The 13,342-nt window shown below is 42.9% G+C and overlaps 1 protein-coding gene and 1 pseudogene across 1 annotated transcript in view; one reads left to right on the top strand and one right to left on the bottom strand.

The window, feature by feature from the left end:
• OBSCN (obscurin, cytoskeletal calmodulin and titin-interacting RhoGEF) overlaps positions 1 to 13,342 on the bottom strand; it is a 303,665-nt gene that overhangs the window by 186,936 nt on the left and 103,387 nt on the right. The window contains 2 exon segments of the mRNA XM_078152436.1: positions 9,807 to 10,073; positions 12,814 to 13,080. Of these exon segments, the coding sequence (XP_078008562.1) occupies positions 9,807 to 10,073; positions 12,814 to 13,080 (534 nt within the window).
• Positions 6,911 to 7,958, top strand: LOC110217084 (small COPII coat GTPase SAR1A pseudogene; annotated as a pseudogene).

The following is a 13,342-nucleotide window of genomic DNA, read 5'->3' on the forward strand; positions in this document are numbered from 1 at the left end:
TTCTTTGGAAAAAAAAAAGAAAAAGAAAAGGAAAACCCTTGTAATAAATATGCATATTCAAGCAAGACAAATTCTTACGTTGGCCATGTTCAAAAAATGTCTTCTTTTGTACCTTGAATCTAACAACTTGCTACTAACAAGTCTTTTTTTTTTTTAGCTTTTTGGGTCTCCTCACAGAGGCAAGTGAGTTACAACAGTTAGACTTTTGTACGAAATATTGCAAACTGAGTCTATGTTCTTCTTTCTTATCTGATCCCATTTTCCTGTAGCTCCTGTGTTGTTCTGGAGATGAAAGACCTAAGTAGATGCTATACCATGGTTCATGAGTTGATGATATTTTTGAACTTGGAATGGGAATGTGTTTACTTAAGTTTCTCATCTCCATAGCAACACATGCCATATTTCATCATGAATAATTTATTTAAATAGGTCAGATTTATTTAATTGCATGCCTTGTCTTTTTTAGCCTTTCTGTTCTTTCTTCTAGCTTCATCCTAATTTTCTGTCTTTGCTCTAAAAGGCTGTGGTCTGAGGGTACAGATAGCTGATTCAAGAATGACTCCCTCATCAGTATTGAGTTGCCTCCTGTCTGTTAAAATATAATCAATTTCATTCTTATGATGTTCTTTACACATTAGTGTCCTGACAGCTAAGTTGAAGTTTATAGACCATCTAAAAATTGTGCGAGTATGAACACACTCTCCTCTTTTCATACTATTCTTCCATCAACACAGCAGGAGCAGAGGTGAAAACAGGCATAGGAGGAAGGACCAATTTGCGTTTTTCTTTGTTTCCTGGGTTGTTATGGCTAAAGAATTCAACACCCGAGTGGTCAGTCTACTGGTGATGGACCTCTTCAAAAGCTGGTGCTCAGAAAGTAGACTCAGCCAATGCCCAGAAATCCAAGCCATTCCAGCAAAAAGAAGCAGCTAGAGGTTATGCTCTGTGGACGTAGTCTTCAAGAACCCAGGGTTATCTCTTGCCATGTTGTCATTATAGTGCGTGTAAGATTATCTTGATTTGCATTTCTCTGATTATTATTATTAGGGAATCAAAAATTCTTTGTAGTTTGTCCTTTGTAAATTGTCTGACTGCATCCTTTGCTCATTGTGCCAGTGTTCCATTGGAGAGTGCATTCCATCAAACTTATAAATCCACATTCATATCTTATAGATTATGGATGGCAGGCCTTTAGCTAACATATTTGCTGCAAATATTCTTCCTCAATCTGCTTCTTTTCTTTTAATTTTAGACATGTTGCTTTTTGTTGTCCAAAATGATTTTATCCTTATAAATCGGTCTGGTTGATTTTGTCTCCAATGGATTCTTCCGTTGTTCGGTTGATAAAATTTGCCTTCTCTCCATAACTGAGACAATTGTATTATTTCTTCCAGTTTTTAATGACTTAAAAACTAGAATTCTGATTCACTTAGGGTTTATTGTAGTGTATGGATCCAAACAAACTTTCAGTTCTATAAAATGTCTGCTATAAACCTCACAAAGATTGCGCACAAGTTCTCAGAGAAGGTAAAAGAGTCAACTTGTGGCGGGTGGGTTGGAGTGGGGCCAGCAGGGGACTTCATGATATCCCTTAATTCTTCAAACACTTCCTTCTACTCCCCTGCATTTAGATCTGGGATACTTAACCTTTTTTGTGTCATGGAGCCTCATGGCACTCTGGAGAAAATTTTCAATCCCTTCTCAAACTAATATTTTTAAATATATAAAGCAAAATATGTAGAATTGCAAGGGAAAACAATTGTACTGAAATACAATTACCCATTTTAAAAATCCAACATGCTCAGACCTCAGGTGAAGAACCCCTGCTCTGGACCATTCCCCTGCTCTCAGATACCTCCCCAGGACCACAGAATGGAGGAAAGATTCAGATCAGCTGATTTCATGCCTTGGGAGAAGATGAATACAATTGGCTTGAATGATGGATGGAAGTAAAGAACGACAGAATGTCCAAGATGGAAGAAACCCTAGAACATGGCACCTAGAACATCAGAGCTATAAGGCATTGTAGAAAATAGAATATCAGAGACCTTAGAGCTTCATAAATAGAATGTCAGGGCTTGAAGAGACCTTAGAGATCATCTAGCCCAACCCTTTCATTTTTACAAAGAAGAAAAGTGAGTCTTAGAAAGGAAAGTGACTTGCCCAAAGTCAAGATATAGAAGAGCTGGGACTTTAGCCTAGGTCTCCTCTGACTCCCAGTCCAGTGCTCTTTCTTCCATCAATGGCCATCACTCATTCCATAAAGACTTACTGAATATCTATTATACTCAAGATATTTTCCCAGGCTTTATGGACTTAAGATCTATAAGATATGAAGTCACTGCCTATAGGGAAGAACCTATAGTTCCATTAGCAGTGATGAAAGCATAGTGTAGTGGTGGCTTTGGAGTCAGGTCTGAATCCTATCCTACCACTACTATTTATTGCCCATAACTAAAAGTTATAGCTAAGTATTCTAACACCTCAGGAAAATTCAGGTGAGTGGAGTCAGGGTTGATGTCTAAGATGTGACATGCGTACATGGTTGAGGTAGACTACAGAAGGAGGTCATAAGAATTGGGAAGGTTGAGGAACTGTCAGGTCAAAGGTGTTTAAAGGAAGCAGGGCTAGGGATGGAGAAGATGACTGTGAGACTAAACCTAGTAAGGAGGAGGCAAAGGGACCTGTAGGTCCATCAGTGTCAGTAACCAGGACTTGGACAGGATGGAGTGAACTATAGAAGAGAGACAGTTGATGAGGAATGATGGCAGAAAAGAGGTCCCAAAGTAGTTGTGTAGGGTGAAGAGAATCTAAACTCCTTCTCTTCGCCCTAGGTGTAAGAAGATGTGAGAGAAGGGGAAGTTGGCCTTGGAAAGGGTTCCAGGAGATGTAGTATTTTCAGAAAGAAGCTAGGTTTCAATGAGCCCTAGAAGATAAAGGGAATGTGAATGGAAAAGATCTTGGGTGAAGGAGAGTTTAACAATAGAGGAGGGCTCTCAAGAGCACAGTGGAAAGGAAAAACAGAAGAGGATAGGGTCTGGGAGAACTAGGAATGAGTTCACTAGGTAGGGAGAAGAAACATCCCTGGATAAGAGAGGGTTGGACTAGTCCCTTCCAGCTCTGAATGTATGAGCTTATATTGATACCTAGAGCAAAGTTCCAGATGCCCCATGCTATTTCCAGTGTGCATACTCCCTAGCCCTTGGTTTTGTCATCTATAGAATGGAGATAATAATATTTACACTCTCTACCTCTGAGAGCTATTGTGAGGGAACAAACTCTGTAAATGAATGGAAGCTATTATTATTATAAGGGCTCATTTCCTTGGCAAAAAGAGGCAACCGCTATTGAGGAGAAAGAGAAGATAGATGAAGAAATGTGAGATGGCTGCAGAGAGAAACAAGGTAGGATAGAACAAGCAGAAGAGTGGATCCCCATGAACAAAGACCCTGCTTGTCTCACTCTTCTGCCCAATTAAGCTTTGTGCCAGATACTTCACAAATGTTACTCGATGATATTGCTGATGCTGCTAGTGCATTGTAACAGACGAGAGCAATGCTAAATCTGGTGACAGAGGTACTAATGAAAGTAGCCAGGGAAGATGAAGCCCTGCAAAGGGTTATGCCATGAGGTAGTGAGACAGGAGAAAGCACAGCCAGAGCATACCCAGAAATAAAGTGGGTCATCCAGAATTGACGTGGGATAGCCAGAGATGAAGTGGGTCACATGCAAGAGAAGAGGAACGCCCAATGCTAAAATGGGAGAGGCAGGGAAAAGGAAAAGGGAAATCACTGGATTTAGAACCAGAAGGCATCTCAGGGTCTCTAATGCAATCCCTTCACTATACAGAAGAGACACTTGGGGCACTTACATGCCCATGGCCATCTAAGTAGAAAGTCTAATTGGGATTCAAAACTAGGTCCCTTGACTAATATTATTTTCCATTATATCATGAGTCCTAGAGGATTCAGAAGGAATGGGATGATGCTAGGGGTCTTGGGAGTGGATGATGGAGGGTGAAGTCAAGCTATGTGGAGAAAAGCAATGATTCATGGAAGATGGGGTATAGTCTGAGTGTGGGAAGAAATTGAAGCTGGTAGACTAGGGTTGAAAGTTTGGGTACTGTCAATACTATACCGAGAGTGGGGTATTATGGGGTATGAAGATAGAAGAGGGTACAGCCAAGTACCTTACACTACATGCAAGGATTTCTTTCCTATGCTCCTGCCCCAAGGCTTCCACAAATAGCCCAAGGGAGCAATGGTGGATTGCAGCAGCAACACTTCCACTTGTTGTCTCTCCCTTTAGGCAGTAAGCTCCTTGAGGGCAAGAGGATTGTGTTCGCCTTTCTTTGTGAGTGCTTAATAAATGTTAGTTGACTGAATGACTTCCACAGAACATTTAGAGAAGCCATAAGATGGGAAGGTGACTGGTGTGTTTTGGATCACACTGAAAAGAAAGAGGGTAGTTAGAACAAGAGCAGGGGAGAAACCAGTTGAAACTAGGACACCTTGTAGCTGAAATATCTGTATTGTTTTATCCTGGATCTTTGTCCCCTGGTATCTCCCCTGGTACGGCCGTAATTGTCAGGAAGTTCTTCCTTATATCAAGCCAGAATGCCTTTCCTGCTTTGTTCCTTCTTCTGCTCCTTGGGGACAACTTCTTCCATATGAAGTCAATTACGATCACCTCAAGTCTTCTCTTCTCCAGGATAAACACTCCAAGTGCCCTAAGTACTTTCTGGTGGTTCATGGTACAAGCCATTATTTAGCAAAAAAAAGACACATGGGAATCCTACTAATAACCATGACAGTGTCAGAAGCCAGGACAGACACTGGGTGGTCCCTTGACCTTGTCCCTCAGAGTAAAGCAGCACGGGGTGCTAGAGACAATGGATTCCTACCCTGGCAGGACACGATGCAGTAGAGAAGGCCAAGGATGGCAGCTGCTGGCTCTCCTTGGCAAGATGGAGGCTTCCTGCCATTTTCTGGACCTGGGCTCACAGGGTGGCTCACAAGGGGAAGCACTGAATTTTTCCAATGTCCAGTTAGGTTTGTTGAAAGAATGAATGGGTTGTCTGAGCTAGATATCAATACCAAGTGAGGAGTTAACACGTGGCACAGTGGGCCTGGACTTCTATAACAGTCTCCTAATAGGTCTCTCAACAACCCATCTCTATTTTCTCCAGTATATCCTCCACATTAGGGGCTCTTAATCCAAGGTCCATGAACTTGTTTCTTTAATATTTTGATGACTATTAATACTACATAGTTAATATTAGAAATTTTAAAGCATTATTCTGAAAAGGGTCCCCTAGGCCAGAGGGGATCATGATTAAAAAAAAAAAAGATTAAGAACACCTGCTATAAATGATGCCCAAAGTAATCCTTCTAATTAATACACCCATTTGATGATGTCATTCTGTTGCTCAAGAACATTCAATGGTTCCCCATTGCCTATAGATTGAAACACAACCTCCTGATCCTGGCATTCAAGCCTCATCTCAGATGATCTTCTTCATGATTCTTTGTTCAAGTAGAATGGAATAATAGCTTTTCCTTGATCTTGTCCTCTCTTCTCTCACCACTATGTATTTGCTACAGGCCTTCCTCCACACCTGGCACACATGTCCTCCTCACCTAAGGAAGTAGAGAAGTATAGTGGAAAGACTCCTCACTGGAGTCATAACAGCAGGGTTCAAATTCCGCCTCTGATACTTACTACCTGTGTTGTCGTTCAATCATTTTCAGTAATGTCTGACTCTTTGTGACACCACTTGGGGTTTTCTTGACAGAGATACTAAAGTAGTTTGCCATTTCCTTCCCCAGCTCATTTTACAGATGAGGAAACTAAGGCAAACGGGGTTAAGTGACTTGCCCAGGGTCACAAGCTGCTAAGTGTCTGAGGCCAAATTTGAATTCAGGAAGATAAATTTTCCTGACTCTAGGCCTGGCATTCTATCCACTGTGCCACCTAGCTACCCTTACACTACCTGTGTAAATTTGAGCAAATCATCTAATCTCTCTGAGTCTCAGTTTCCTCTTCTGTAAAATGAAGGCATTGGAGATGATTCCTGAGCTTCCTTTAAACCCTCAATCTATGACCCATCTCTTTGAATCTTCATCTTCCTTCACAGATTTCAAACATTTGAATATTTGGTCTCTTAAGAAGCCTTCCTTGTTACCCCAAGTTAGTGCTTTCTCCCTCAAATTCCCTTGTGCCTACTTCTTTGTATGTATATTATATCTTTGTGAGCTCCTGGAGTACAGGAATTTTGGTCTTCATTTTTCCAGTGCCTTGCAAACACCAGGCACTTAATAAAAGCACTGAATTGAATTCACTTTCCTGAAATTCCTGAAACTCCTGAAAATCATTATAACTTCATTCCTCATCCAGATTAAGGCCCTTCTTTAGAAATTCAAAGTAGTGAGGGTACACTGAATCCTCCTGACTTCAGAGAGATTGAGTTTAACAGTTTCTTTCCTCCAAGGTAAGGGAAGGCCTAGGGTAGATGGAGGGTCCCATGTACTTGAGCAGCTGGTCTTCTACCAGCTTCTACCCTGGGAAGGAGAAAAAGGCACAGAAAGCAGAAAGGTGGACCTAACTAACCCTGCCCTGTGGTCTCCATGCCAAGGGCTGCACAGTCACAGAAACTCAGTCATAGAATCATGATGCCTCATCACTTGCTTCCTGGATGGAGAAAGAGCCCCCAAACTACTCCAGGCAGATAGCTGCATCAAATCTTTCTAAAGGTTTTAGTGGAAAGGGACTCCATGTATTTCCAGCAAGTGGTTGGAAGCTGGTGGTGGTGCTGTTGTGCTGGCCTCAGCTATGGAAAGGGAGGCTCAGAGATGCCACCTCTGGAGAAGCCACCCAGGAGCCTCAATCAAGTCATGATTAAACTGAGATGATGGTGTTCATTTTTGAGTGGATCTATAAAGGGCTTCAGCAGTGTTCTGCAGTTTTTAGGACTATTCAAAAAATTTGTAAAACTTGTGTTCTTGGGTTTGGACAACGCAGGCAGGAAAAAATCCTTTTGTACATGCTCAAAGATGACAGATTGGGTCAACAAGTCCCAACACTATATCCAACATCTGAAGAGCTGACGATTACGGGAATGATTTCTTCGACCTTTGACCTTGATGGACATGAGCAAAGCACATCAGCTTTGGGAAAAAAAAAAACTACCAGCAATTAATGAGATTATCTTTCTGGTGGACTGTCCAGATCATCCTCACCTCATGGAATCCAAAGTTGAACTCATTGCACTAATGATAGATGGAACAATGTCCAGTGTGCCAATCCAATGCAATCAGTCAGCCAGTCAATAAGCACTCATTAATCATCTGCAATGTGGCAGGCTGTAGGCAGGCTCACTGTTTTAAGTGAGGAAAGATTCCAGAGATATTTGGGGTTTATAGACAGACCACAGGAAAGGGAAATGTGCCACTTAGGAAGTATTCATGCACGGTATGCTCAAGAGAGGTAGAGATTTGGCAAAATTTTCCACTCACTATCTCAGGACATTAATTGATATTTGGACAATGTTTTGTTCCTTTGTCAAAAAAAAGAAGAGGCTTCACAACTCCCCGAGGTCAGTTTTTCTAGTGATGAATTCCTTGGAGGGCGAAGACGTTCATGCTGATGTCTAAATGAATTTCATCTTTCTATAATGTAATTTTGTTTCCTCTTACTTGGTTCTCAGTGGAAATGAAGGATAACTTGCTTGAGGCCTCCACATATTGACTTTTTACAATAACCCAGGCTATTGCTCTGTCCCCCACCAGCCACTACTGCCAAACATAATCCTGTTTCACTTGTGAACGCCCCTTTAATTATTAATCATCTGTTTTATTGAATAAAGTGCCATCTACTACAACCGCCTATCAGGTATCAACATCGAGAGTCCAACAATCGCTGGCTGGGAAGGGAATCTTCCCCTGCAGCAGCGTTCCTAACAGCCCCAGCCAGAAGTAGTCTCTCCCTTCTCAAATCTGTCGGCACTTTGCCTGCTGCTCTCTTTTGCACTTAGCTCATTCCTTTGAGTACCAAGGGCATTCATAGTGATGTCCCTCCCCTCCTTAGATTCTGGGCTCCTGGAGAGCATGGCCTGGGTCATAGAGGTCTTTGTATTGGAACACCAAGCGTAGCATCTCACATAGAACAAGCATTTAGGAAATGTTTGTAGGATTAAACCAAATTAACTGCCTATCCTCCTACTGATTTTCATTTTCTTAGAGTTAGAAGGCATCTTAGAGATTCCCTGATCCAGCCTTTGTCCCTGATAATAATGATGATAACAACAAAAACAGCAATAATTAGCATTTGTATAGCACCGTAAAGTTAACAAAGTGATATACATATATATGTTATTCTCGTAACATCTCATATATATTGTTTCCTTGTATACGTTATCTCATTTGATCCTCACAGCAGCTCTATAAGAGAGGACTAAGGCAGACGGTGGTTAAGTGACTTGTCCAGAGTCACATAGCTAGTCAGTGTCTGAGGCAGGATTTGAATTGAGGTCTTCCTGACTCTAAGTCCACTGCTCTACCCACTGTGTCTCAATAACAGCACTCTATCACCACTCTGGCATGGGACTCATGATCCAGGAGACTCCTCATCCCTCATAAGGTTTCTATGTGATCTTCAGTAAGTCCTTTAACCTAACTCTCCTCATCTGTAAAATGATCTTTGAAGTCCCTTCTATTTTAAACAGATACTTCTATTGATACAGACCATTCCATAGTGGAACAGTTCCATTAGAAAATCTTTTCTCCCAAAAGTCTTCATTCAACCCTCCAGATCAACACAGAACAAACCTGCTCTCTTTTCCACATGACAGCCCTCCCAGATATTTGAAGAAATGGCTCATGACCTACCCTACCCACCAAGCCTTCTGTCTAGTTCCTTGACTGGATTTTCATATGACATAATCTCCAGACCCCTCACCATCCCAGTCAACCTTCTTTGGAATGCTCTGGTTTGTCAATATCCCCTTAAATATACTACAGGAAGTTCTCTGACTGGAGCAAAGAACAGAAAGATGATTACCTCCCATGATCTGGACATTAGACCTCTTTCAGCCACTCATACTTTTGGCTCTTACTAAGCTAATGGTTGGTGAAAAATGTCAGCTCTTCCAATATAAACTGAGAGAACCAGAGGCTCCCCAGTCACCCAGCTCCTTATTCCACAAAGGAAAAGTCCTCTCTGGACTGGCCAGGGGGCCCATAATAGCTAGTAACATGTATTTACATGGCCCTTTGAGGTTTGCAAAGCACTTTACATATGCAATCAATCACATTTGATTCTCACAACAATCTTGTGAGGGGGATACTGTCATTACCCCCCCCATTTAATAGATGAGGAACCTGAAGGGAGGTTTAGTGACTTGCCTAGGGTCACACAGCTAGTGTCTGAGGCAAGATTTAAACCCAAATCTTACTGACTGCAAGTCCTGCACTCCTATCTATCAGAGAGGCAAGCTGCCTCATTAGAGTGTTGTATATTATAGTTACTTATGTTTGTGTCGCTCTTCTGGACTCATGAGAGCAGGAATAATACCTAGTACAGACTTTGGATCTCCCTCAGGGCTGAGCAGAGTGTTCTGTATACAACAGGTGTTTAATAAATGTTTGGGGAAGGATGAGAGGGAGGAAGAAGGGAGGGAGGGAGAGAGAGAGAGAGACAGACAGAGAGACAGAGAGAGACAGAGAGAGAGAGAGAGAGAGAGAGAGAGAGAGAGAGAGAGAGAGAGAGAGAGAGAGAACAACTAAGGAAACTATCTGAAGAGATGTTACCCTTGACAGTCAAGATGGCTGTGGTCTTCTGGTCCTTGAAGACACAGGAATACTCCCCGCTGTCCTCCGGTTCCAGGTCTCGGACAATCAGCTCAAGAGTGGCTCCTTCCTGCCGGAGGTGATACTTGTTGCTTGAACGGATCACCTCGCTGGCCTTGCGCCATTCCACCGGGGCAGCCACAGCAGAGAGCACACAGCGCAGGGTGGTGGCTCCCCCCTCCGACACTTCTATGGCCTTCAGCCCCTCTTTGAAGTAGATTGGTGCAGCTGGGGGGTGAAGGGATCAGCAGAGAAGGGAGACATCAGAACCGAGAAAAAAAGGACAGCTCCTAACTCCTCCATGCTTTGTTCACTTGTTCACTTTTCCTCAAACATGCTTTGTGTTTCCTCACCATCATTACTTTGCTTACACCATTCTTCCCACTTGAAACAACTTCCCTTCTTACTCTATGTCCATCCCTTCAGCCGCCAGGAAAGGCTGCACAGAGCAGGGTCCCCTTATACATCATAGCGCCCTCCCCCACAGGGAACTGTTGCTCTTGATTTTAGCTGGTTGGATCCCTGAAACATATGCTGAACCAGCCTAGCCTAGAACAAAACTCTAGGGATCCCTAGAACTAGGAGAACCTCCCCTCCCTCTGGGAAAAGGGCTCCTGTGTCCAAGGAAAAGAGGTTTGAGTCCCATGCCCAGGTTTCTAGAGGATGAGGTTAAAGAAGAAGAAGAAGAAGCAGAATTAGAATGGCATCCATGAAAACCTGAAAGTCTCCAGCAGTTTCAAAGCTGGGTGTTAGGAAAAGTGAAACTTTTTCTTAAGCTATAGCCTGTCAGTTAAACAGAGATGCAACAGTGGAAGGAAACTTTTGGGAAATTCTCATGAGCTCAATCAGATCAGTCCCCCGCTGGCCCTTCAAATCCCAATTCCCTTTGACAAGCAGCAGCTTCAGTCTCAGCTCAGCCAGGCTGCAACAGAGTCCAATTCAAGGGCTCTCTAAGGACTAACAGATTCCATAACAACATGTCGACTTTTGCATCAAATGATGTTGAATTCAAAGACTGATAGCTAATTAAAGTGGGTAAAGTAAAAACTGCCACCTGTTACGGTAAAAACGCTGGCTCCAGCTTTACAGATTCTAAGAATCCCAGTGGAAAGACGTGCACACCTACAAGATTTTACATCATCTTTATTACATGGCATGAAGAACCAAGTCAAAAGTTGTTGCTTTCTTATGAACATTCCTTAATAAACTTATTTTTAAATTTTTTTTAAAGAAAAGAGAAAAAAGGTGCCTGTTTCCCTGGGTCAATCCCCCAACAAGGGGTCTGGGATCTATCCAGCTGTGCTTCCCCCACAACCCAACCCAAGATCTTAGTCAATCAGCGAGTGACAGTACAGTGGAAGGGCAAGAACACAAAAAAGAGAATAGGTCCCTGTCTTGATGCTGCCCGTACTTCGCTGGGTGACCTTGGGTAAGTTATATCCCCTCTCTGAGCCTATTTCCTCATCTACATAATGAAGAGGTCTCACTAGATAATATCTAAGGTGCCTTCCAGCTGCAATAGTGTGTGAGTCTACAAGACATAGCTGAGATTAAGCTTGCAGAAGAGGATGCAGATTAGGAGTCTGGCTCACAGTGAAAGGCAAGAGAAGGCATGGGAACATACAAATAAGAAATGTTGTGGATTATGGGATCAGGGTATATTCCAAAGTACTGAGGATGCGACCTAAGTGAAAGAAACCCACCACAGTATTCAAAGACTGGGTATTCAAAGATGATTGCCCACCACAGGGAACTTTGAGTGGCTGCAGAGAAGGCTGGAGCTAGTGCCTCGGGAGACACACTCAGGGCACTGGGATGACAGGAGCTACAAGGCAGATCAAGAAGAAATTTTCTCAGAGGTAGGATGAGAAACAGAAAAGAATGGTGCCATGGAAGGAGGGAGTATGTAGAAGCAAGGGACAGTCAACAGAGGCAAATGCAGCAGCATGGCCAGAGAGAATGAGGACTGAAAAAAAAAAGGCCACTGGATCAGGCAATTAGCAAGTCGCTGATGATGTCAGAAGCAGTACCTCAGCAGAGGTGTAGAGATGGATGCCAGAGTGCAAGGAGGTGGAGAAGATGCTAGATTCAGAGCTGGAAGAGATCTTAGGGGTCATCCATTCCAACCTCTTAATACTGCAGACTCAGAGAGGTTAAGTGACTTGCCCAGGATCTCATGACTAGCACATGACAGAGGCAGGATTTGAACCCAGCTCTTCTGGCTCCAAATAAATGAATAAGTGGAGAGACCGAGTATAGAAAAGGAAATAATAATGATAATGAGGAGGAAGATAATAGTAAGGATAATATAGCTTTAAAGTTTGCAAAGTATCATAAATACAGGTGTTTCAGAAATCTTAGAGTAGATTTTAGCTAGCTTTTGGGACACTCTGTATATCTTCTCATTTAATCTTCACATACAGTCCTGAGAGGTAGGTGCTATTATTATACCCATTTTACAAATGAGAAAACTGAAGATGAGAGCAGTTAGGTTTGACTCTCCCGGGTTACACAGCAAAAGATAAGTTCATAACTTGAGGGAGGTAGCAGGGTCAGAAGTAGGTTTTTTGAAACTAGGAGAGACCTGACCCTGCTTGTAGGCAGAGGAGAAAGGACTTAGGCAGGGAGGGACCAAAGATGAAAGATGGAGTGAGATCACAGGTTCAAGAAACTGAGAGCCATATGGAACTGTAGAGATCCCTTATGCACAAGTTCACAAAGGGGTCAATAGCAGAACTGGGATGCCTACTCAGGTCTTTAGACTTCAAACATCATGTTTCTCTACATTATGACTTCATCCATGTCATTGATTAAAGGCAGTACAGATAACAGAGAGCTGTTACATGTAAATGATTATAAAGTGACTATCTACCTTCTAACTAAGGCCTTGATGAATAGACTGGTCAGTCTACAGGGTTCCCCCTTTCCCCAGTACCCTGTTGGCCCCCGTGCTCCATGAGAACCTCACCTTTGATCCTGACAATGGAGCTAGTCCGGGCCTTGCCAAATTCACACTCATAGCGCCCACCATCTTGTTCTCTGGCACTGGTGATAACCAGCCGGGCTTCACAGCCTTCACGGCTGAGCTGGCACTTGGTTGATGGCTTTAGGGCCTTCCCATCCTTGGTCCAGTGCACTGGGCTGTCTGGGATTGTGGTCTCACAGCAAAGGGTCAGAGTCTCCCCAGCAGTAACTGTAGCATCAGTAAGCTCCCGCGAAAATTCGGAGGGTTTCTCTGTGAAGACAAGGGAGGAACCATCTCATAATAGCTAGACCACATGTGGCCTGCGATCTTCAGGGAGGTCATGGTATTGAAGAGACAAAGCTAATCCTACCTCAACTTCTAAGTCCCTGGATGGCCTTGGGAAAATCCCCATCCATTTCTGTACCTGGATTTCCCTGTTTGTAAATCATCCCACAGGGTTAGTGTGATAATAGAATGAAACTGTTGGGAGAAGTGTCGGTGGAGAACACCTTAGAAGAGTGATATTCATTCA

Source organism: Phascolarctos cinereus, unplaced genomic scaffold (assembly GCF_003287225.1).
Source record: "Phascolarctos cinereus isolate Bilbo 61053 unplaced genomic scaffold, phaCin_HiC Scaffold_4;HRSCAF=312, whole genome shotgun sequence".
Classification (NCBI taxonomy): domain Eukaryota; kingdom Metazoa; phylum Chordata; class Mammalia; order Diprotodontia; family Phascolarctidae; genus Phascolarctos; species Phascolarctos cinereus.